Here is a 24,519-nt window from a genome sequence, read left to right as displayed (position 1 = left end):
GGTCGTTCGACCGACTGTAACTTCAAACCCAGATTCTGGGCGCAGGAAAGGGAAATAAAATTCCCCGCAGCTCCTGAGTCCAACAGTGCCTTAACGGTTTTGACTTCAGACTCAGAAAACAGAGATACAGAAAGTAGACAGTCCACTGTCTGAGAAGATTGAGAAACAACCCCTAGCTTGACTTCTCCAGAACAAGCTAAGACTGCCCGTTTCCCGACGAGACTTGCAAGACTTGAGGAAATGATCTGCGGCTCCACAGTAGAGGCAAAGTCTACCCTCACGCCGATGCTGACGCTCTTCTGGAGACAGCCGAGACCGATTAATCTGCATGGGTTCGTCTGGACTGGAATTGACTGTTTGCTTAGAAGGAAGAGATCGGAGTCTCAACCGGTCTGACCGACTACGTTCACCATCTCGTTCTTGCATACGAAGATCCACCTTTATACAGAGTGAGATCAACTGTTCCAAGGAATCTGGCAAATCTCTAGTAATCAACTCGTCTTTTAAACGATCCGAGAGCACGTTCCAAAAAGCAGCCCGAAGGGCATCATTATTCCAGCTCAGTTCAGAAGCTATAGTTTGAAAGTGAATTACATACTGTCCCACTGTACGAGAGCCTTGTCAAACTCGGAGCAAGTCAGCTGAGGCAGCAGTCGTCCTGCCAGGCTCATCAAAGATCCTTCGGAATGACGCCATGAAGTTGGTATAACTAGAAGCTAACGGATCAGATCGCTCCCACAACGGTGACACCCACTCCAACGCTGAACCCTCAAGGAAAGAGATAATGTATGCCACTTTAGACCGATCAGTAGGGAAGTTATGTGAGAGGAGTTCGAAATGTACCTCACACTGATTGAGGAATCCACGGCAATTTTTCGGATTCCCGTTATAACGAGGAGGAGTGGGAAGCTGAAGGCGTGACCTGGTTCCAGACAAGGAGGGAACATTGCCAGAGACAACCACTGGAGCGGATACTGGAACTGGAGCTGGAACCACTGAAGCCAGCGAAGTCTGGATTTGATCCAGCCGGTCAGATAACTCCTGGAGATAATGCATCACCTGATTCTGTGCTGCTTCCTGACTCTGTACTCGGGAAACCAGGTCCTGCATGGCACTTGCCTCTGGGTTCCGATTCCCCGGGTCCATGTGGCCTGAGTATACTGTCACTAGCCTAGACTGAGGGTGTTGTGAACTCGGGGATTCTTCCGATGGTTGGGAAGAGGAACCACAACTGAGCCGGAAAAGGGGAGGCCTAATATAGGATTTCCTCATACAGGACGCTGACAGTGGAGTTTGATGAAATATTGAAGAGTTTTATTGCAGGGAAAACAACTTAAAGTCAAATGACAAAAGGAATAAATGAGGGAAATGTCCAGACCCACTGAAGGGTTTTTATGAGCAGGATTAGAGATGCTGGTAACTGAGAAAACTGTGGGTGATGTTTGAAAGTCACTGATAACTTATAAATAATGATAGAGGCACAGATGGTTAAAGAACTTGTGAACGGTGACAGAGACGCTGATGATGTGAGGAATTAAAGTGCAGGGGTTTTAGACGCTGTTAATTTGTAGAACTTGAGAACGGTGACTGTGACGCTGATGATGTGAGGAATTAAAGTGCAGGGGTTTTAGACGCTGTTAATTTGTAGAACTTGAGAACGGTGATTTAGGCCCGCAGCCACGCTGATTCCTAGGAGCACTGGTGACTGGACCGCAGAGAGATATACCGGCCGCTGAGTACACTGGAACCGGTGCAGCGAACTGGCAGACTGGAAATGCCGGAGACACTGGAGTACAACTGCAGAGATCCTTGCCGGAAACAAGAGCGCTGGCATCTACGTCCGGGAAAGACGATATTCAGGCACTGAAGCTCTGTCCGGCGTCTGACTTTGAATCTCCCGCCAGCGCTGGATTGGCGGAGCAGTCTGATGACGTCACCTGCCCCCCGTCCACATGATGCCGGGTGTCATGGCGGCGCCCATGCCCCGGAGTACCGCCGGGAGCCGCGCCAGCCAGACGCCGGAGCCCGTGGCCCACCTAAGGCAAAGGCTGCAACACCGACCAGCAGACACGCAGGGGTAAGTGCGGCGAACGCCGCCCCTCTGGTGTGTGACATGGACACTCACAACCAGTGGTTGTTCTTGTCTAAGGAGAAAGTCCTGAAGCTTCAGGACAGGATTCATTGCTTCCTTTCTCGTCCGCAAGTGTCGATACATTCGGCAATGCAGGTGCTGGGCCCCATGGTCTCAGCATTCGACATGGTGGAGTATGCTCAATTCCATTCTCGCCCCCCCCAAGAGGCTGATTCTAGCCAAGTGGGACGGCCTGCCTCACTGGATCAGGTCTCAAATGTTCTCATTGACTCTGGAGTTCCGTCTGTCGCTACTTAGGTTGCTTCGGGACCAATAATTGTGCAGGGGCCGTCCCTTCTGGATATCCAACTGGGTCCTTTTGACGACAGATGCCAGTCTAAGAGGTTGGGGCGCGGTGCTGGAGCAACACTCCCTTAGGGTCGGTGGACCAAGGAGGAATCTCTCCTCTCGATCAACATTCTGGAATTGCTGGCAGTCTTCAATGCGTTGAACCTGGCCCAGCATTTAATTCAGAACCGTCCTGTTCAAGTACAGTCGGACAACGCCACCACAGTGGCTTACATAAATCATCAAGGCGGCACTCTAAGCCGTTTGGCAATGAAGGAAGTCTCACGGATTCTACGTTGGGCGGAACGCCATCTACCGGCCATATCGGCAATATTCATTCCGGGAGTCCTGAATTGGGAAGCAGACTTTCTCAGTCGTCAGGAGGTGCATGCCGGCGAGTGGGGCCTCCATCCAGAAGTGTTTCAACTCCTAGTGGAAAAGTGGGGTCTTCCAGATGTAGATCTGATGGCGTCTCGACACAATCACAAGGTTCCGGTCTTCGGAGCAAGGACAAGGGATCCTCAAGCAGCATTCGTGGATGCGCTGGCGGAGCCGTGGAGGTTTCGGCTGCCGTACGTGTTCCCTCCGGTGTCACTCCTGCCCAGGGTAACTCCGAAGTTCAAGCAAGAAAAAGGAAATCTGCTTCTCATAGCTCCGGCGTGGCCCAGACGGCACTGGTTCTCAGACCTGCAAGGCCTATCGTCAGAGCGTCCACTTCTACTTCCACAACGCCCATACCTCATTGTTCAGGACCCCTGTGTCTACCAGTACCTAGCCCGGCTGTCTTTGACAGCGTGGCTCATGAAGCTTCCGTCTTGAGGGCTAAGGGTTTTTCTGAAGAGGTCATTAAAACTATGTTGTGGGCCCGGAAACCAGCTTCTGCTCGGATCTACCATAGGGTCTGGCATTCCTACTTTGTTTGGTGCGCATCTAATAATTATGACGCTTCCGAGTTTAGTACAGCCAAACTTTTGGCTTTTCTGCAGCAGGGCCTAGATTTAGGCCTGCGTCTGGCCTCCCTCAAGGTTCATATTTCTGCCTTGTCGGTGTGGTTTCAGAGAAAAATTGCGACTTTACCTGATGTTCATACTTTCACTCAGGGTGTGTTGCGTATCCAACCTCCCTATGTCCCGCTTGTGGCTCCTTGGGACTTGTCGGTGGTTTTGGAGGCGTTGCAGGAGCCTCCATTTGAGCCCCTTGGTTTAGCTGACCTTAAGTGGCTTTCCCTTAAGGTGGTGTTCTTGCTGGCTATTGCCGCTGCTAGAAGAGTGTCGCATCTGGGTGCCTTGTCTTGTAGTTCCCCATATCTGATTTTTCACCGTGACCGGGCGGTTCTTAGGACTCGTCCCAGATATTTGCCTAAGGTGGTTTCTTCGTTCCACCTTAATCAGGAGATTGTGGTTCCGGCCTTTGTCTCTCCTGATTTGTCTCCCAAAGAGCGGTCTTTGGATGTGGTACAGGCTCTCCGTATCTATGTGAAGAGAACTGCTTCTGTTCGAAAATCTGATTCTCTCTTTGTTTTGTATGGATTTCACAAACGTGGCTGGCCTGCTCATAAGCAGACCCTGGCCAGATGGATTAGAATGGTGATTGCACATGCTTATGTGAAGGCTGGTCTGTCAGCTCCTGCTCACATCACGGCCCATTCTACTCGGTCTGTTGGACCTTCTTGGGCGGCCCAACGTGGTGCGACCCTTGACCAATTGTGCAAGGCGGCTACGTGGTCCTCTGGGAACACGTTCATAAGGTTCTATGCCTTCAATACTGCCGCTTCCCAGGATGCTTCCTTTGGACGCCGGGTTCTTGTGCCCGCTACAGTGCGTCTCCTCCCATAAGGAACTGCTTTAGAACATCCCCATTGTCCAATCCTTGTGGAGCCCAGTGTACCCCTCAGCAGAAAACGAGTTTTATGGTAAGAATTTACCTTTGTTAAAACTCTTTCTGCGAGGTACATGGGCTCCACAAGGCGCCCACCCTGACGCACTTAGCTTCTTCGGGTTGGTATGACATTAGCCGCTGACACTTCTCTTGTCGTGAGAGTGTGGTGTATGTGGCTACTAACCGTTGTCGTCTCTTTTCCTGCTACTGCATTGGGCTGGTTAACTAAAATCTGAGCTCCTGTGCAGGGAGGCGGGGTTATAGAGGAGGTGGCGCTGTGCATTCTGGGAACAGTCAAAGCTTTGAGCCTGTTGGTGCCTCGGATCAAGATCCTACTCTAAACCCCATTGTCCATTCCTTGTGGAGCCCAGTGTACCTCGCAGAAAGAGTTTTAACAAAGGTAAGTTCTTACCATAAAACTCGTTATTATATACTGGAAAACTAGGGAATAGCATTTATAATCTATTGTTCCAACCAACAATAGTACCTGTTGTCTCCATTACACAGTAGGAAAGCTTGGGAGAGGCTCTGTATTGTATTCTAGTCTAGTCTAGTCTAGTCTCTAGTGTAGTCACTGTTTGTTGTATCTGTTCCTGTATAATCTGTGAAGTTATTCCATAAAGTCAGGGGTAAGCAGCAATGGCAATACAGATATATTATATATGTCATTATCTCAGTAGGGGACCCAAAAATGTGGGATTTTGAATTTTGGATAAGGGATACTCAACCTGTAATAGAGGTTTGAGCCCAGGTTTGCCTCTGAAGATATACTAAAGAAGAATATTTTAAGTAGATTGTTAATTAATAATGGTTGCTTTGTTTAATGTGACATATTTATGCAAACGTGGATTCATTGTTCTAATTGAATCCTGTGTGGCCCAAATTAGGTTGCCTTTTACATTTTGGCGCCTAAATCTCTGAAAAGTCCCAGGCTATTAATTTTACTCCATAGTACATTTCTGATTTTCAGTGACCGATCCATTTTTATCTTTTCTAAAGGATACATCACAACCATCAACAATGCCAGATACAAACCTTCTGCAACAGTCACCTGATGATAAGTGGCAAAATGTAAGGGAACTCCTTTTGCTAAATAAGACATGGAAAAGAAAAACACATGTACTTTTCACAAGGAAGTTTATAAATCTTAGGCTTTGTATCTTCCAAGATGTGTTAAGAATGGACTTTTATGCTGTGATTATTTTTTTTTACAGCTATTACAATCAGTCATTGCATAGTCCATTCTTTCCAGGAGCATTCAGATACACTTGCAATCATATAAAATAATGAAATTAAATAGCTCTTTATCAAGTTTTCTTTATACACTTAATAGCAAATTCCACCTTATTTCTTTTTATTCATTGTGGAACAGTCTTGCTACTAGACAGTGTTTTATCTTGGAACACAATATTCAGAAAATATACCTATTTAAATTTGCATTTAGATTACATGAGAACTATACCACAAAAATCAACCTGATTTAAGATTGCCTTTAAATAATATGATGTCTTATCCAATTATTGTTGTTGTTTAGTTCTTTTTTAGTTTGTTTGTTGGCAGTCTTGCTTAAATGCAGATTGTATTTTGGATGACTTGTGAGTCTTGTGCTGTAGATACATAGCTTCCAAATAAATATGATTATACCAATTTATTAGCACAAAACAGAATGTGTAAAAACTCTGTAAGGATTGATAAAAGAAAGTATTTTTTTAGTTCAAATAGTTCTTTAGAACCAAAAGTGACCACTTCCATTCAGTGTTATCAGTAGCATTCCTTACTCTTATTAAAACATTTTTATTATGTGGTACTGTATACATGTGAAGGTTCTGAATCTGTGTACTGTGGGACAATTAAGAGCACGATATTCATGTTAGAAATTTACATAATACAGAAGTCACCCTAAGAAGTACAGATATTTCAAAGAATAAAATGGTCTATAAAATATCTGAACATTTACCAGTCAGTTGGTGTTTGTAATATAGGGCAAGGTTCTTTAGGGGAAAGTGAAAAAAGTATGTATTGTTTGGGGAGATTCAATAAAACCCAGGTGTGAAGAAAGGTAGTAGCCTATGGCTTTAATGCCCAGGGCTGTTCAGTTAGAGCCCTTTTTTCTGGCACAATAAATTTCCCTTGTTATCAAGTGTTAACATATTGCAGGAATTAAATTAGTGGAGAAGAAATCGGGAACGAAAAACTTATTTTTTTGTTATTTTTCCTGATGTGTCTCTGATTATTTTTTAATTTTTTGGCAGACAATCCAGTTTGATCGCCCGAAAAAAAATAATTTTCTCCTGAAAACATCCAGGTTCAGTGAAACCCTGAGGCAGGGGAAACATAATTCTCCATAAAATGCGCCACACGCCTGTTTATCAGGGATAATTGAGGGATAAATAGATAGGGGCGAATTAATTGGCCATGAGAAAACATCATGGCTAATTGAATTCCCTCCATAGAATCCAGGAAAAGTTCACTGACTGTTGTGTTAACATGGTTCAGGCACCTGATAACACAATATTTATCGGATTTATTTTCTGGTCTGCTCAGACACGAAAAAAATTGCAGAGCAAAATTTAATTTCCCCCTAAAAAGTAAACCAGACAAGTTGCAAAATAGTTGCACTAAAAGCAAAATGAGGAGCACGTTAACAAGTTCTGTACTTCAAAAATCTATCTCATGTATCAAAATAATACTGTTTAATAAAAATAAAATAAGAAACATCAGTTACAAAAACAATAAACTGTAAAATATTGTTGGATAGAATCACTTAAAATATGTAAAAACATATGCATAAAGTGCCCTTCTACTTGGAAAGCAAAATATCTGGCCTGCGTTCCTTAGTGCCCCAGGGGCAGACACATTGCACATAATTTAAAGATGACAGTGCATCAAGCAGAGCAAATAACTGAAAAATAACATTGATGTCTTTTTCTTGAGGAAAGGATAATTTAGATATTTATGGTCCAATTTAAACGCACACATGCTGTATTTGGTTGAGTCTAGTCAGCAGGTGAAGTGACAGGAAAGGTAAAAGTAATTGTGTTCACTTTCCAGTGCAACTGCACATTAAATGCACCAAGCAGGATGCAGTTCTCCACTTCATTGGCTCTGAACTGCATGCATTCAGATCAGGGCTTGACAACCTTTGGCTCTGCAGGTGTCCCTGGCACAGCATTCTGAGGTTTGTAGAATCACAACGCCTGCAGATCACATGACATTACATTAGATGCATTTAAAAGCATAAAAATAAAATCTTTCAGGATAGTGTTCTTTGAAAATAAGAATTTACTTACCGATAATTCTATTTCTCGGAGTCCGTAGTGGATGCTGGGGTTCCTGAAAGGACCATGGGGAATAGCGGCTCCGCAGGAGACAGGGCACAAAAAAGTAAAGCTTTTACCAGATCAGGTGGTGTGCACTGGCTCCTCCCCCTATGACCCTCCTCCAGACTCCAGTTAGGTACTGTGCCCGGACGAGCGTACACAATAAGGGAGGCAATTTGAATCCCGGGTAAGACTCATACCAGCCACACCAATCACACCGTACAACTTGTGATCTAAACCCAGTTAACAGTATGATAACAGAAAGAGCCTCTTAAAGATGGCTCCTTAACAATATAACCCGAATTTGTTAACAATAACTATGTACAGTATTGCAGATAATCCGCACTTGGGATGGGCGCCCAGCATCCACTACGGACTCCGAGAAATAGAATTATCGGTAAGTAAATTCTTATTTTCTCTATCGTCCTAAGTGGATGCTGGGGTTCCTGAAAGGACCATGGGGATTATACCAAAGCTCCCAAACGGGCGGGAGAGTGCGGATGACTCTGCAGCACCGAATGAGAGAATTCCAAGTCCTCTTTTGCCAGGGTATCAAATTTGTAGAATTTTACAAACGTGTTTTCCCCCGACCACGTAGCTGCTCGGCAGAATTGTAATGCCGAGACCCCTCGGGCAGCCGCCCAAGATGAGCCCACCTTCCTTGTGGAATGGGCCTTAACAGATTTAGGCTGTGGCAGGCCTGCCACAGAATGAGCAAGTTGAATTGTGTTACAAATCCAACGAGCAATCGTCTGCTTAGAAGCAGGGGCACCCAACTTGTTGGGTGCATATAGTATCAACAGCGAGTCAGATTTTCTGACTTCAGCCGTGCTTGAAATGTATATTTTTAAGGCTCTGACAACGTCCAACAACTTGGAGTCCTCCAAGTCGCCAGTGGCCGCAGGCACCACAATAGGTTGGTTCAGGTGAAACGCTGATACCACCTTAGGGAGAAAATGCGGACGAGTCCTCAGTTCTGCCCTATCCGAATGGAAGATTAGATAAGGGCTTTTATAAGATAAAAGCCGCCAATTCAGATACTCTCCTGGCGGAAGCCAGGGCCAGTAACATAGTCACTTTCCATGTGAGATATTTAAAATCCACCTTTTTCAATGGTTCAAACCAATGGGATTTGAGGAAATCTAAAACGACATTTAGATCCCACGGTGCCACCGGAGGCACCACAGGAGGCTGTATATGCAGTACTCCTTTAACAAAAGTCTGTACCTCAGGAACTGAGGCCAATTCTTTTTGGAAGAATATTGACAGGGCCGAAATTTGAACCTTAATAGATCTCAATTTGAGACCCATAGACAATCCTGATTGTAGGAAATGTAGGAAACGACCCAGTTGAAATTCCTCCGTCGGAACACTCCGATCCTCGCACCACGCGACATATTTTCGCCAAATGCGGTGATAATGTTTCGCGGTGACTTCCTTCCTTGCCTTAATCAAGGTAGGAATGACTTCTTCTGGAATGCCTTTCCCTTTTAGGATCTGGCGTTCAACCGCCATGCCGTCAAACGCAGCCGCGGTAAGTCTTGAAAGAGACAGGGACCCTGTTGTAGCAGGTCCCTTCTCAGAAGTAGAGGGCACGGGTCGTCCGTGACCAACTCTTGAAGTTCCGGGTACCAAGTCCTTCTTGGCTAATCCGGAGCCACTAGTATTGTTCTTACTCCTCCTCACCGTATAATCTTCAATACCTTTGGTATGAGAGGCAGAGGAGGAAACACATATACTGATTTGTACACCCAAGGTGTTACCAGTGCGTCCACAGCTATTGCCTGTGGATCTCTTGACCTGGCGCAATACTTGTCCTTGAGGCGAGACGCCATCATGTCTACCATTGGTCTTTCCCAACAGTTTATTAGCATGTGGAAGACTTCTGGATGAAGACCCCCCTCTCCCGGGTGAATATCGTGTCTGCTGAGGAAGTCTGCTTCCCAGTTGTCCACGCCCGGGAAGAACACTGCTGACAGTGCTATTACGTGATTCTCCGCCCAGCGAAGAATGTTGGCAGCTTCTGCCATTGCACTCCTGCTTCTTGTGCCGCCCTGTCTGTTTACATGGGCGACCGCCGTGATGTTGTCCGACTGAATCAACACCGGTTTTCCTTGCAGGAGTGGTTCCGCCTGGCTTAGAGCATTTTAGATTGCTCTTAGTACCAGAATGTTTATGTGAAGAGACTTTTCCAGGTTCGTCCATACCCCCTGGAAGTTTCTTCCTTGTGTGACTGCTCCCCAACCTCTCAGGCTGGCGTCCGTGGTCACCAGGATCAAATCCTGTATGCCGAATCTGCGGCCCTCCAATAGATGAGCCTTTTGCAACCACCACAGAAGATATACCCTTGTCCTTGGCGACAGGGTTATTCGCAGGTGCATCTGAGGATGCGACCCTGACCATTTGTCCAACAGATCCCTTTGGAAAATTCTTGCATGGAATCTGCCGAATGGAATTGCTTCGTAAAAAGCCACCATTTTTCCCAGGACTCTTGTGTACAGACACCTTTCCTGGTTTTAGGAGGTTCCTGACAGGTCGGATAACTCCTTGGCTTTTTCCTCGGGAAGAAAAACCTTTTTCTGAACCGTGTCCAGAATCATCCCTAGGAACAGCAGACGTATCGTCGGAAAACAGCTGCGATTCTTGGAATATTTAGAATCCAGTCGTGCCGTCGAAGAACTACTTTAGATAGTGCTCTTCCGACCTCCAACTGTTCTCTGGAACTTGCCCTTTTTAGGTCGTGCAAGTAAGGGATAATTTAGATGCCTTTTTTCTTTGAAGAAACATCTTTTCGGCCATTACCTTGGTAAAAAGGCCCGGGGTGCCGTGGATAATTCAAACGGCATCGTCTGAAACTGATATTGACAGTTCTGTACCACGAACCAGAGGTACCCTTGATGAGAAGGACAAAATTTGGACATGAAGGTAATCCTTGATGTCCAGGGACACCATATAGTCCCCTTTTTTCCGGTTCGCTATCACTGCTCTGAGTGACTTTATCTCGATTTGAACCTTTTATGTAAGTGTTCAAAACATTTTAGATTTAGACTATGTGTCACCAAGCCGTCTGGCTTCAGTACCACAATATAGTGTGGAAAAATAATACCCTTTTCCTTGTCGTAGGAGGGGTACTTTGATTATCACCTGCTGGATATACAGCTTGTGAATTGTTTCCAATGCTGCCTCCCTGTCGGAGGGAGCCGTTGGTAAAGCAGACTTCAGGAACCTGCGAGGAGAAGATGTCTCGACTCTCCAATCTTTACCCCTGGGATAATACTCGTACGATCTAGGGGTCAACTTGCGAGTGATCCCACTGCGCCCTGAGACTCTTGAGACTACCCCCCCACCTTGAGTCCGCTTGCACGGCCCCAGCGTCATGCTGAGGACTTGGCAGACGCGGTGGAGGGCTTCTTTTCCTGGGAAAGGGCTGCCTGCTGCAGTCTACTTCCCTTACCTCTATGTCTGGGCAGATATGACTGGCCTTTTGCCTGCATGCCCTCATGGGAAAGGAAAGATTGAGGCTGAAAAGACGGTGTCTTTTTTAGCTGAGATGTAACTTGGGGTAAAAAAGGTTGGATTTCCCAGCTGTTGCTGTGGTCCCCAGGTCCGATGGACCGACCCCCAAATAACTCCTTCCCTTTATACAGCAATACTTCCATCTGCCGTATGGGATCTGTATCACCTGACCACTGTCGTGTCCCTGACATCTTCTGGGAGATATGGACAACGCACTTATCTTGATGCCAGAGAGCAAATATCCCTCTGTGCATCTCACATACATATATATAGAATGCATCCTATTAAATGCTCTACATGAATAAAATATTTTCAGTCAGGGAATCCGACCAAGCCAACCCAGCACTGCATCTCCAGGCTGATGGCGATCGCTGGTCGCAGTATAACCACCGTATGTGTGTATATACTTTTTAGGATATTTTTCCAGCTTCCTATCAGCTGGCTCCTTGAGGGCGGCCGTATCTGGAGACGGTAACGCCACTTGATAAGCGTGTGAGCGCCTTATCACCCTAAGGGGTGTTTCCCAACGTACCCTAATTTCTGGCGGGAAAGGGTATAACGCCAATATTTGCTATCGGGGTAACCCTACGCATCATCACACACTTCATTTTATTTTATCTGATTCAGGAAAAACTACAGGTAGTTTTTTCACTCCCACATAATACCCTTTCTTGTGGTACTTGTAGTATCAGAAACACGTAACACCTCCTTCATTGCCCTTAACGTGTGGCCCTAATGAGAAATACGTTTGTTTATTCACCGTCGACACTGTATTCAGTGTCCGTGTCTGTGTCTGTGTCGACCGACTGAGGTAAATGGGCGTTTTTAAAAACCCCTGACGGTGTTTCTGAGACGCCTGGACCGGTCCTAATAGATTGTCGGCCGTCTCATGTCGTCAACCGACCTTGCAGCGTGTTGACATTCTCACGTAATTCTCTAAATAAGCCATCCATTCCGGTGTCGACTCCCTAGAGAGTGACATCACCATTACAGGCAATTTCTCCGCCTCCTCACCAACATCGTCCTCATACATGTCGACACACACGTACCGACACACAGCACACACACCGGGAATGCTCTGACAGAGGACAGGACCCACTAGCCCTTTGGGGAGACAGAGGGAGAGTCTGCCAGCACACACCAAAAACGCTATAATTATATAGGGACAACCTTATATAAGTGTTTCTCCCTTATAGCATCTTTTATATATATATACAATATCGCCAAAATCAGTGCCCCCCCTCTCTGTTTTAACCCTGTTTCTGTAGTGCAGTGCAGGGGAGAGCCTGGGAGCCTTCTCTCCAGCTTTTCTGTGAGAGAAAATGGCGCTGTGTGCTGAGGAGATAGGCCCCGCCCCTTTTACGGCGGGCTCGTCTCCCGCTATTTTTGAAGTTAGGCAGGGGTTAAATATCTCCATATAGCCTCTGTGGGCTATATGTGAGGTATTTTTTGCCTCTAATAAGGTTTTTATTTGCCTCTCAGAGCGCCCCCCCCCAGCGCTCTGCACCCTCAGTGACTGTTGTGTGAAGTGTGCTGAGAGGAAAATGGCGCACAGCTGCAGTGCTGTGCGCTACCTTTATGAAGACTCAGGAGTCTTCAGCCGCCGATTTTGGACCTCTTCTCTCTTCAGCGTCTGCAAGGGGGCCGGCGGCGCGGCTCCGGTGACCATCCAGGTTGTACCTGTGATCGTCCCTCTGGAGCTAGTGTCCAGTAGCCAAGCAGCAAATCCACTCTGCACGCAGGTGAGTTCACTACTTCTCCCCTAAGTCCCTCGTTGCAGTGATCCTGTTGCCAGCAGGACTCACTGTAAAGTAAAAAACCTAAGCTAAACTTTCTCTAAGCAGCTCTTTAGGAGAGCCACCTAGATTGCACCCTTCTCGTTCGGGCACAAAATCTAACTGGAGTCTGGAGGAGGGTCATAGGGGGAGGAGCCAGTGCACACCACCTGATCTGGTAAAAGCTTTACTTTTTTGTGCCCTGTCTCCTGCGGAGCCGCTATTCCCCATGGTCCTTTCAGGAACCCCAGCATCCACTTAGGACGATAGAGAAAAGTAAGTAGTATGGTATAGTTCATCGAAAACATTGAATTCCCTTAAAGGGTTTTCCAGGCTCCTATGAGTTCAGTGTATTGCAAGTAAATCACACAGGAAAGATGATCAGTTCATAATTATTTTTAGCACTTGGATTTTGATGAATCTGCAACATGTATGCATAATGTAAATTTCTAATCACATTTCACTTTCCCCTCGACTTTTGCAGTTACATCATGTTAGCTGAGGGGGACTGGAAGTAAATTACTTCTTTCTGGCACATTTGGCAGACACATGGGACAGCCTCCCTGTAGCCTGACAAAAGGATTACATGTAATTTGAAAGTCACACCGAGATCGAATGAAAGTAATATAGAAGTGAAATGGGTTGCGCTGGAGAGCCAGGCAGTCATTGCCTTTGCCAGCTTTTACACAAGTGTCTTCATTCTTTAACTTGGCCTTTGCTCTGCACATCACTTGTATTACAGTCTGTTTGTATTATTTATGGAAGGAGAATGATGTACAAGGCCTTAATTAGATTTAGATATGTATGTCACTGTTCTTCTCCACTTATTTTCTGTTAAAACTGTGTAGGTAGAATAATCAGTGATCTTTCTGTCCAGCAGGCAGTAGTTTTTCATCCTGTGCCAGCTCAGACAGATCCGGCAAGCTCCTCCGCTTCTGGACAACCGGAGCAGCAACCAGCTGTGACAGATGTTATCCAGCAGCTCCTAGAGCTGTCTGAGCCAGTGTCTGTAGACAATAACCAGAATATGCAGTCAGGACAACAACTGAATATTGCAGTGGGTGTTAACCGAGATATTTTACAGGTGAGTGTGGAGAGTGCAAACATACAAGTGTCCAAATAAAAACATTTCTTCTCCATTGTATAGTGGACAAAAAAACAAAACTCTACAAAATTCACAATAATAATCAAATAGAACCTCTGTATCTTTTTACTATATGTTATACTGTATGTTTTTGTGTCTATATTTCACCTTCTTAGACATTGTATGAGCGTTGAATACTCTATTTTATTGTGCCTAAATTTATTAAAAGTTAAGGTTTATTATAACTATAGCTATGACAGTGAGTACCCAGACCTTGTAATAGAGATCAGTAAGAGTGCTCCCGTGAAAGAGAGTTCTGTGCCGCTCTTCTACAGCCTCTGTAAGTCCATTCCTGAGACATTCCTAAGTCCATTCCTAAGTCCATTCCTGAGACACACTATCAGGCCCGGCGACATGGGGGTACAAAGGGTATACCCGTCAAAGGCCCTGAGGCTCAGAGGGGCCCCAAGGTTCGAGAGGGACACAAAACAGGTCAAAATTGCCTCATTTGATTCAGATGCCAGCTGCATTAGCCATAGGTCCAGCGCCGCGCAACTAGTCACAGAATAACGAACAACAAAGCTGTCCCTGCACACCCGTGGACCCCGCTCCCTTGGTGACTCCTCCTACGCCAGCTCCGTCACAATGTGTGTGTGTGTGTGTGTGTGTGTGTGTGTGTGTGTATGTGTATATAGGGCATGTAGTTTTGTCACATTAGAAAATGAGAATAATATGCATATTTTGTGAAAAAGTCTCTGGTGTAACTTGGAGCTGCTAAATCTCAAAGACTGTGGCGTGCCAAAGGGGCTGTTTGGTGCGATTTGAGGATAGGTGTATGTGGACACATCTGTAAGGTGCTTCATGTCCTGTTGGGAGAATGTTGATGTATAGGTAATAATAATTTTAATTTCTCTTACATCCTAGAGGATGCTGGGGACTCCGTAAGGACCATGGGATATAGACGGGCTCCGCAGGAGATAGGGCACCTAAAAATAACTTTGACTATGGGTGTGCACTGGCTCCTCCCTCTATGCCCCTCCTCCAGACCTCAGTTAGATCTTGTGCCCAGAGGAGAATGGGTGCACTGCAGAGAGCTCTCCAGAGTTTTCTGTTGAAGAAGAATTTTGTTAGGTTTTTTATTTTCAGGGAGTCCTGTTGGCAACAGGCTCCCTGCATCGTGGGACCGAGGAGTGAGAAGCAGAGCTGGCTTGTCAAGTTGGGCACTGCTTCTAAGGCTACTGGACACCATTAGCTCCAGAGGGAGTCGGAACACAGGTCTCACCTGGGGTTCGTCTCGGAGCCGCGCCGCCGTCCTCCTCACAGATGCCGAAGATAGAAGCCGGATGAGAAGGCAGAAGACATCTTAGGCGGCAGAAGACATCAGATCTTCATGAGGTAAGGCGCGCAGCGGTAAGCTGCGCGCCATTGCTCCCAGTCACACACACACACAGAGCAGCACTTAAGGGTGCAGGGCGCAGGGGGGGGGGCGCCCTGGGCAGCAATAAACCTCACATTTGGGCAAATGCAGATTGATTAGGCTGCGGAGGCAGTAAATCTATGATCCCCCGCCATTTTTATTGAAAAATCACTGGGACCGAAGCCCGCCGTCGGGTGGGCGGGGCTTGATCTTCAGCACTAACCAGCGCCATTTTCTCCACAGAAGCTGCAGGAGAAAACGCTGGCTCCCTGGTCTCTCCCCTGCTGAACTTCACAGGCTGGAAAAAAGAGGAGGGGGGCACATTAGCGACGCAGTGAGTGGGAATTGGCATATTATATATAGAAAAGCGCTATCTGGTCATATAATTTCCAGTGTTTTTAGCGCTGGTGTGTGCTGGCATACTCTCTCTCTGTCTCTCCTTAGAGCCTGGTTGGGGTTTTACATAAAAGGCTTGATAAGGTAGAATTAGGGGGGACATCAGGGGGTCAATCCTCGGATTGGACCGACTCACAGGGCCCGTCGGGGTCTCAAAAGCGTCCCTTAACACAAGACTCTACTACCGACACGGATTCTGATTCCAGTGTCGACTACGACAAAGTAAAATTGCACCCTAGGGTGACTAAAACCAATCTGGGTATGATTGTGGCAATAAGGGATGTGTTGCATATTGAGGATGAACCCTCGGTCCCCGACACAAGGGTACACATGTTTAAAGAAAAGAAAAGAAACAGATTATTAACTTTCCCTCATCTCATGAATTGAATGATTTCTTTGGAAAAGCTTGGGAGACTCCGGATAAGAGACCGCAGATCCCCAAAAGAATTTATATGGCTTACCCCTTCCCTAAGCAGGACAGGGAGATTTGGGAATCACCCCCCACTGTGGACAAGGCCCTGACGCGCTTGTCCAAGAAAGTGGCGCTACCGTCTCCTGACACAGCGGCCCTTAAGGACCCTGCAGATCGCAGGCAAGAAACTACCTTAAAGTGTATTTATTCTCATACGGGTGCTGTGCTAAGACCGACAATTGCGTCGGCATGGGTGTGTAGCGCAATTGCAGCTTGGACAGATGAGCTGACAGATCAATTTGATAATATGGATAAGGATACTATATTCTTAACTCTAGCCCATATTAAAGACGCAGTCTTATTTATGAGGGATGCTCAAAGGGACATTGGATTGCTAGCTTCTAGGGCCAATGCCATGTCTATCTCAGCGAGAAGATCCTTATGGACTCGCCAATGGACGGGTGATGCGGATTCCAAAAAACATATGGAAGTACTACCCTATAAGGGTGATGTATTGTTTGGGGATGGGCTGACGGACCTGGTTTCCACAGCTACAGCAGGTAAATCAAATTTTTTACCATATATTCCCCAACAGCAAAAGAAAGTAACACCCTATCAGATGCAGTCCTTTCGGTCGCACAAGTCCAAAAGAGGTCGGGGATCCTCTTTCCTCGCCAGAGGTAAGGGCAGAGGCAAGAGAGCACCTGCTTCGGCAGGTGCCCAGGAACAAAAGTCCTCCCCGGCTGCTCCAAAACCCACAGCATGACGCTGGGGCTCCCCTGAGGGAGTCCGCACCGGTGGGGGCACATCTTCGACTTTTCAGTCAGGCCTGGGTCAGTTCGGACCTGAATCCCTGGGTGTTGGAAATAGTTTCCCAGGGTTACAAATTGGAATTCGAGGAGGTGCCCCCGCGCTGATTTTTCAAATCGGCCCTACCAGCTTCCACATCGGAAAGGGATATAGTGTTAGCTGCAATTCAAACGCTGTGTATACAGCAAGTGATAATCAAGGTTCCCCTGCACCAGCAGCGGAGAGGTTACTACTCAACCCTATTTGTGGTCCCGAAACCGGACGGTTCGGTCAGACCTATTTTGAATCTGAAATCCCTAAACCTGTACATAAAAAGATTCAAATTCAAAATGGAATCTCTCAGAGCGATAATAGCCAACATGGAGGAGGGGGAGTTTATGGTGTCTCTGGACATAAAGGATGCATACCTTCATGTCCCCATATATGCCCCCCATCAGGAATACCTGAGATTCGCTGTACAGGATTGTCATTACCAATTTCAGACGTTGCCGTTTGGACTCTCCACGGCCACGAGGATTTTCACCAAGATAATGGCGGAAATGATGGTGGTCCTGCGCAAGCATGGAGTCACAATTATCCCATACTTGGACGATCTCCTGATAAAAGCGAGATGAAGGGAGAAATTGCTGAGCAGTGTGGCGCTCTCGCTGAGAGTGCTCCAGCAACACGGTTGGATTCTAAATCTACCGAAGTCACAGTTGATTCCGACAACTCGACTACCGTTCCTAGGTATGATACTGGATACGGAACAAATGAAGTTCTTCCTCCCAATAGAGAAAGCCCAAGACATCCAGAACATGGTCAGAGACCTGCTAAAACCGAAAAGGGTGTCAGTTCACCAATGCACTCGAGTTCTGGGGAAAATGATGGCGGCCTACGAGGCCATTCCCTTCGGAAGGTTCCATGCAAGGACTTTTCAATGGGACCTTCTGGACAAGTGGTCCGGGTCCCATCTGCACTTACATCGGAAAATAACTCTGTCCCCAGGGACCAGAGTGTCCCTCCTGTGGTGGTTGCAAAGTGCTCACCTCCTGGAGGGTCGCAGGTTCGGAATTCAGGATTGGATCTTGGTTACCACGGATGCGAGCCTCCGAGGATGGGGAGCGGTCACACAGGGAAAAAAATTTCAGGGTCTTTGGTCAGACCAGGAGTCCTGTCTACACATCAATGTGTTGGAACTCAGGGCCATTTACAATGGCCTTCGACAAGCGGAGAGTTTTCTTTGAAACCTACCGGTTCTGATTCAATCAGACAATGTCACAGCAGTGGCTCATGTGAACCACCAAGGCGGGACAAGAAGCAGAGTCGCGATGGCGGAAGCCACAAGGATCCTTCGCTGGGCGGAAAATCATGTAAGCGCTCTGTCGGCTGTCTTCATTCCGGGAGTGGACAACTGGGAAGCAGACTTCCTCAGCAGACACGATCTCCATCCAGGAGAGTGGGGACTTCATCAAGAAGTCTTTGCAGACGTAACACGTCTTTGGGGAACTCCTCAAATAGACATGATGGCGTCACGCCTCAACAAAAAACTTCGGAGGTATTGCGTCAGGTCTCGGGACCCTCAGGCAGTAGCAGTAGACGCTCTGGTAACACCGTGGGTGTTCAAATCGGTCTACGTGTTTCCTCCACTTCCTCTCATCACAAAAGTTTGAGGATCATAAGACGAAGAAGAGTACAGACGATACTCGTTGTCCCAGACTGGCCTCGAAGGGCCTGGTACTCGGATCTACAAGAGATGCTCACAGGAGATCCCTGGCCTCTTCCTCTGAGGGAAGACCTGTTGCAACAGGGGCCCTGTGTATTTCAAGACTTACCGCGGTTACGTTTGACGGCATGGCGGTTGAACGCCGAATCCTAGCGAAAAAGGGGATTCCGGAAGAGGTCATCCCTACTTTAATAAAGGCTAGGAAGGAGGTGACGGTAAAACATTATCACCGTATCTGGCAAAAGTATGTGTCTTGGTGTGAGACCAAGAATGCACCTACGGAAGATTTTCATCTGGGTCGTCTTCTCCACTTCCTACAGACAGGAGTGGATATGGGCCTGAAATTAGGCTCTGTTAAGGTACAGATTTCGGCCCTCTCGATTTTCTTTCAGAAGGAATTGGCTTCTCTTCCAGAAGTCCAGACGTTTGTAAAGGGAGTGCTGCACATCCAGCCCCCTTTTGTGCCTCCAGTGGCACCATGGGACCTGAACGTGGTGTTGCAGTTCCTAAAATCACACTGGTTTGAACCGCTTAACAAGGTTGAGTTGAAATTTCTTACCTGGAAGGTGGTCATGTTGTTGGCCTTAGCATCAGCAAGGCGAGTGTCAGAATTGGCGGCTTTGTCACACAAGAGCCCCTACTTGATTTTTCATGTGGATCGAGCTGAATTGAGGACACGTCCGCAATTTTTGCCTAAAATGGTTTCTTCGTTCCATATGAATCAACCTATTGTGGTGCCTGTGGCTACAAGTGACCTGGAGGATTCCAGATCCCTGGACGTAGTCAGGGCCTTAAAACTATATGTATCCAGGACGGCTAGAATTAGGAAAACAGAGGCTCTGTTTGTCCTGTATGCGGCGAATAAGATTGGCGCTCCTGCTTCGAAGCAGACTATTGCTCGCTGGATCTGTAATACGATTCAGCAGGCTCACTCTACGGCTGGATTGCCGGTACCAAATTCGGTTAAGGCCCATTCCACTAGGAAGGTGGGCTCTTCCTGGGCGGCTGCCCGAGGCGTCTCGGCATTACAACTTTGCCGAGCGGCGACTTGGTCGGGGTCAAACACTTTTGCTAAATTCTACAAGTTTGATACCCTGGCTGATGAGGACCTAGCGTTTGCTCAGTCGGTGCTGCAGAGTCATACGCACTCTCCCGCCCGATTGGATGCTTTGGTATAAACCCCATGGTCCTTACGGAGTCCCCAGCATCCTCTAGGACGTAGCAGAAAATAAGATTTTAAACCTACCGGTAAATCTATTTCTCCTAGTCCGTAGAGGATGCTGGGCGCCTTCCCAGTGCGGAAACTCTGCAAGACTTGTATATAGTTGTTGCTTACATAAGGGTTATGTTACGGTTGACTTCGGTCTTGGACCGTTACTGTCGTTTGTTCATACTGTTAACTGGTTATGTATGTTCCAGGTTACATGGTATGATTGGTGTGGGCTGGTATGAATCTTGCCTTGGATTGCTAAATCCTGCCTTGTATTGTCCATCTCCTCTGGGCACAGTTCTCTAACTGAGGTCTGGAGGAGGGGCATAGAGGGAGGAGCCAGTGCACACCCATAGTCAAAGTTCTTTTTAGGTGCCCTATCTCCTGCGGAGCCCGTCTATACCCCATGGTCCTTACGGAGTCCCCAGCATCCTCTACGGACTGGGAGAAATAGATTTACCGGTAGGTTTCAAATCTTATTTAAAAAAAAAACATAATTTTATATATATATATATATATATATATATATATATATAGAGGAATAATGAAGGAAAGCGCCTAAGTAAATCTAATAGAACACGAGGGTAGGAAGGATTTTCTTTTCAGAAACCTTTTATACAATACACCTCATCAATGGAATGAGCGGCAGCTCTAGTACAATGTGTGGATAAAGATAAAAAATGAAGTATATAAAAGCGCCTAATAGTGTTGGTGAAAAAGTTTGTGCATTCAGATGTAATAAGTTATAACAATAGGTAACAACTTAGCTTCAAGAGGCAGGACATGTGGAGAAAAAATAAAAGCAACATAGTGTGTACTGTTTTTTAAAATAAACCAATAATTTTTACAGCAGCTCAAGAGTTAGGAATTTTGCTCATTCCAATAATTTTCAAAAGAGCGAGTTAAAAACAAGCAACAACATTTTTAATAAACAAAATCCTGCCACAGATGCAGGTAACCAACATACAAGAGTCTATATAAAAACAATTCATAAATCCGTGGATGCAGGTAGCGCACGTACAGGATTTGAGAAATAAAAGCGGCTTATCTGTCCACATGGAGAGAGTCCAGAGAGTAGGCAGCAACTCTCTGTCTTACAAATGCAAGTAGCAGACGTACAAGGATATATTTAAAATAGGCAGTTCATCTGTGCATAAATGTAGGTAGCACACGTACAGGATTGAAAAATCAAAACAGCTTATCTGTCCATATGTGGGGAGCCCAAGGGGTAAGTAGCAGGTCCCTGTCCCACATATATAATGTGTGTGTTTTGATTAAAATGATTATATCTCCAAAAATGTATGTATATATGTATATATATATATATATATATATATATATATGTGTATGTATGTGTATATATATATATATATATATATATATATATATATATATATATGTATATATATATATTAACATACCTACAATATGTATGCCATCAGATTACATTTGCAATCGCTGTGCACTTGAAAGAAAACTATACACTACTTAAAGTGTTCCCTCATTCGGTTTATTTACAGATAATGTGTTTATAGGAAAATTCTCTCAACTTTTTTTTCAAATATCATCTGTACAGAGAAACTCTTACAATTTGAACTTTCTCTTTAAATATTATTGGCAGCACTTTTATTAAAACCAACTTGCATTGTGCTGTATGGTTAGTGGTCCTTTTACGCTTTGGTATTAGTACAGTGAGGCATACTGACTAATCACATTACATTGTTGTTTTTATGATAGCAAGCTCTAGAAAACAGTGGCCTATCATCAATCCCAGTTGCTCCGCTCCCTAGTGACTCCAGCCAGGCCAAGGCAACTATTCAAGAAATTGAATGTCTTTCAAATGATCAAATTGAGTGTAATGATCAAGGGCCCATGATAGAGCAAGAAGAGCAAGATAAAATAGAGAAATCTGAGAAAAGAATCTTTAAGAAGAAAGCTTCATTTACAACAGGTAACACTTTTTTTATTCCTTTTTAGTATAAAATATTTGTTTCAGTATCTTTGTAACATGGGATATAACATCAATAATTAACTAAGTTTCCAAAGAAACATTAAGGAGCGCTAATGGTATGTGTATTCAAGAGATATTTTTTAATATTACGTGGAAACAATAAAAACAAAGTATCAATATTCTACAGAATAAATAACAGTCCCAAAAATGTATATTAAAAGCAGTAAATGTATACAATCAGCTAAAATAGCTCGTTTTTTATGCAGTACTGCAATCCATTAATATAAGGAGACATGCTGGAATCGTCCAGGGTATATAAAACTCAAGTGCACTAGAGAACCGTTCCTAGGTTTTTAAAAGGTACAGTTGTGCTTAATTCCAGTCCCTCATATACGAAGCACTAATCTCACCCAAAGCTTGAGGTCTCCGCTGATTCCCGTCAATTGCGTGTTTGCAGCATGAACTAAAAGCGGCTAGAGTTTTCAAGAAGGGGTTTCAACTTTCTGTTTTTTTCTCACCCCCTTCCACCACTCTTAACTTTGCATTTGCTGATGTAAATCTCCCCTGCTGGTGTCTGACCGGACGTTACACTACAAGTGTCCACCGATGTGCTTGAGAAGCCCTGTCTGCAGACTGATCCATGTGAACCTGCGGCTCTCCCTCCGGACACTTTGAGATAAAAGTTCTCTAGCCGCTTTCAGTTCATGCTGCAAACACTATCTATTTTAGCTGATTGTATACATTTACTGCTTTTAATATACAGTTTTGTGACTGTTATTTATTCTGTTTTTATTGTTCTAAGTAATATAAAAAATATCTCTTGAATACACATACCATTAGCGCTCCTTAATGTTTCTTTGGAAACTTAGTTAATTATTGTTGTTGTTTAAGGCATCCAGTTGCCATATAGGAGCAGCTATCTAACTAAATATTTTATTAGGTGCATTTTTAAAATATGCATAATACTGTGTTAGCGCCTGATTTAGTAGGTACCTTGTATCCTATTTGGGATATAACATATCTGTCCCTACTATACACTTGGTGACCCTTGTGACACCAGACCTAGATATTAAGGGGTATATTCAATTATGGTCGAAAACTGCCGTCTGTCGAAAAAAGACGTCAGTTTTCGACTTTTTAGGGTCGAATAGTAATTTGACCTATTCAGTCCCAGCAGTTTTTATTCGACAAGTCGTGGAATTCGACTTGTCGAATAGTACGTGAATCGGCGTTATAGCTGCCGATTCACGTACTTTTGAGTGAAACGGGCCAAATTCGATAGGATTTGGCCCCGTTTCCGACCATCTCAGTCCGACATAAAAAAATGTCGGACTGAGACGTGGGACCCAGAGGAGGAGGAGGGGGAGCAGGGAAATGGGGGACAGCCGCGGTCAGACAGGGGAGATCAGCGCTACAGCACAGCGCTGCAGCAGTATGTCTCACGGCAGCATCCATCCGGCTCCAGCAAGTGAGGTCACGCTTGCTGGAGCCGGGTGGACACTGCCGTGAGGTCGGGCGGTTGTGTGACATCCTCCTGCAGCGCTATTGTAGCACTGCTCTCCTCCGTCTGCCCGCGGCTGTCCCCCGCTGGTCTCCCCGCTGCTCCCTTCCCCCTCCTCTCCTCGTCTGGGTCCCTCATCTCAATTCAACTTTTTAAAAGTCGAATTGAGATGAGATTGAATAGGGGTTGTCTGATCCATTCCGACAAATGCATGTCGGAATGGATCCGACCCTAATTGAATATACCCCTTAGTCAGAACCCTAATCCATACTTTCAATAAAATCCTCATGATTTTTAATCTGTAAAACATTTTTTTTGTTTTTTTATATGTAAATAATTGTTCATCATGTTTCAACAAATGTCTTATAAGGAATATTCAGTTTCAGGTTCGGTCAGAGAAGAAAGTGGTGTCCGGTGGCATGTTTGTACATATTGTGATAAGGAATTTAAGAAGCCTAGTGACTTGGTTCGGCACATTCGCATTCATACACATGAGAAGCCGTTCAAATGTCTGCAGTGCTTTAGGGCATTCGCTGTCAAAAGCACCCTCACTGCTCATATAAAGACTCACACTGGTATCAAAGCTTTTAAATGCGACTTCTGCATGAAGTGTTTTTCTACCTCTGGAAGTTTAAAGGTTCATATCCGGCTGCATACTGGTAAGTAAATTGATATGACTCTTTTCTGTGTTTATTGGTAAGGAAACGTCATAACTTGTAAAGAAGAATTCCAGTCTCCTACAGTATATTTAGATGTATCCACATACATCTAGCCTCCTGGCATGCTAAACAGCCCTCATGTGGCATGACTCTATAGCGCGGAGCGTCTTTTCGTGCGACTTTTTCCATCAAAATGATGCAAATAGGATACACAAGCAGCTTATGCTGATTCAAATGATATGTGGCATGCCTACAGCGGTTGAACAATGAATTAGTAACTTTTGTGTATTTTTAAGGTTTGTTCATCAAAAATACTGGCTATATAGTAAATACGTTTGATTCATAGTCTAAAATGTAAGTTTCACCTCTCAGTGTAGGAAGTATTAAGAGGAAGTTGCAGTTAGGAGAACCAGTAATGCCAACAAAGCATTTGAACTGCAAAAGCATTTGTAAAACTACACCCAGA

General features: G+C 45.3%; 1 protein-coding gene across 7 annotated transcripts in view; it reads left to right on the top strand.

Moving 5' to 3' along the window:
• ZNF236 (zinc finger protein 236) overlaps window positions 1-24,519 on the top strand; it is a 531,150-nt gene that overhangs the window by 163,529 nt on the left and 343,102 nt on the right. For 4 of the 7 annotated variants that reach the window (XM_063923337.1, XM_063923336.1, XM_063923339.1 and 1 more), the window contains exons 8-11: window positions 5,297-5,368; window positions 13,786-13,992; window positions 21,680-21,893; window positions 23,775-24,053. In XM_063923337.1, the coding sequence (XP_063779407.1) occupies window positions 5,297-5,368; window positions 13,786-13,992; window positions 21,680-21,893; window positions 23,775-24,053 (772 nt within the window). The remainder of the gene's footprint in view (window positions 1-5,296; window positions 5,369-13,785; window positions 13,993-21,679; window positions 21,894-23,774; window positions 24,054-24,519) is intronic. The other 3 variants (XM_063923335.1, XM_063923334.1, XM_063923333.1) reach the window with 3 other exon arrangements.

The sequence above is a fragment of the Pseudophryne corroboree genome, chromosome 5, assembly GCF_028390025.1.
Source record: "Pseudophryne corroboree isolate aPseCor3 chromosome 5, aPseCor3.hap2, whole genome shotgun sequence".
NCBI lineage: Eukaryota > Metazoa > Chordata > Amphibia > Anura > Myobatrachidae > Pseudophryne > Pseudophryne corroboree.
Note: the sequence above shows the minus strand (reverse complement) of the source record. Positions and strands in the feature narration are given on the sequence as shown.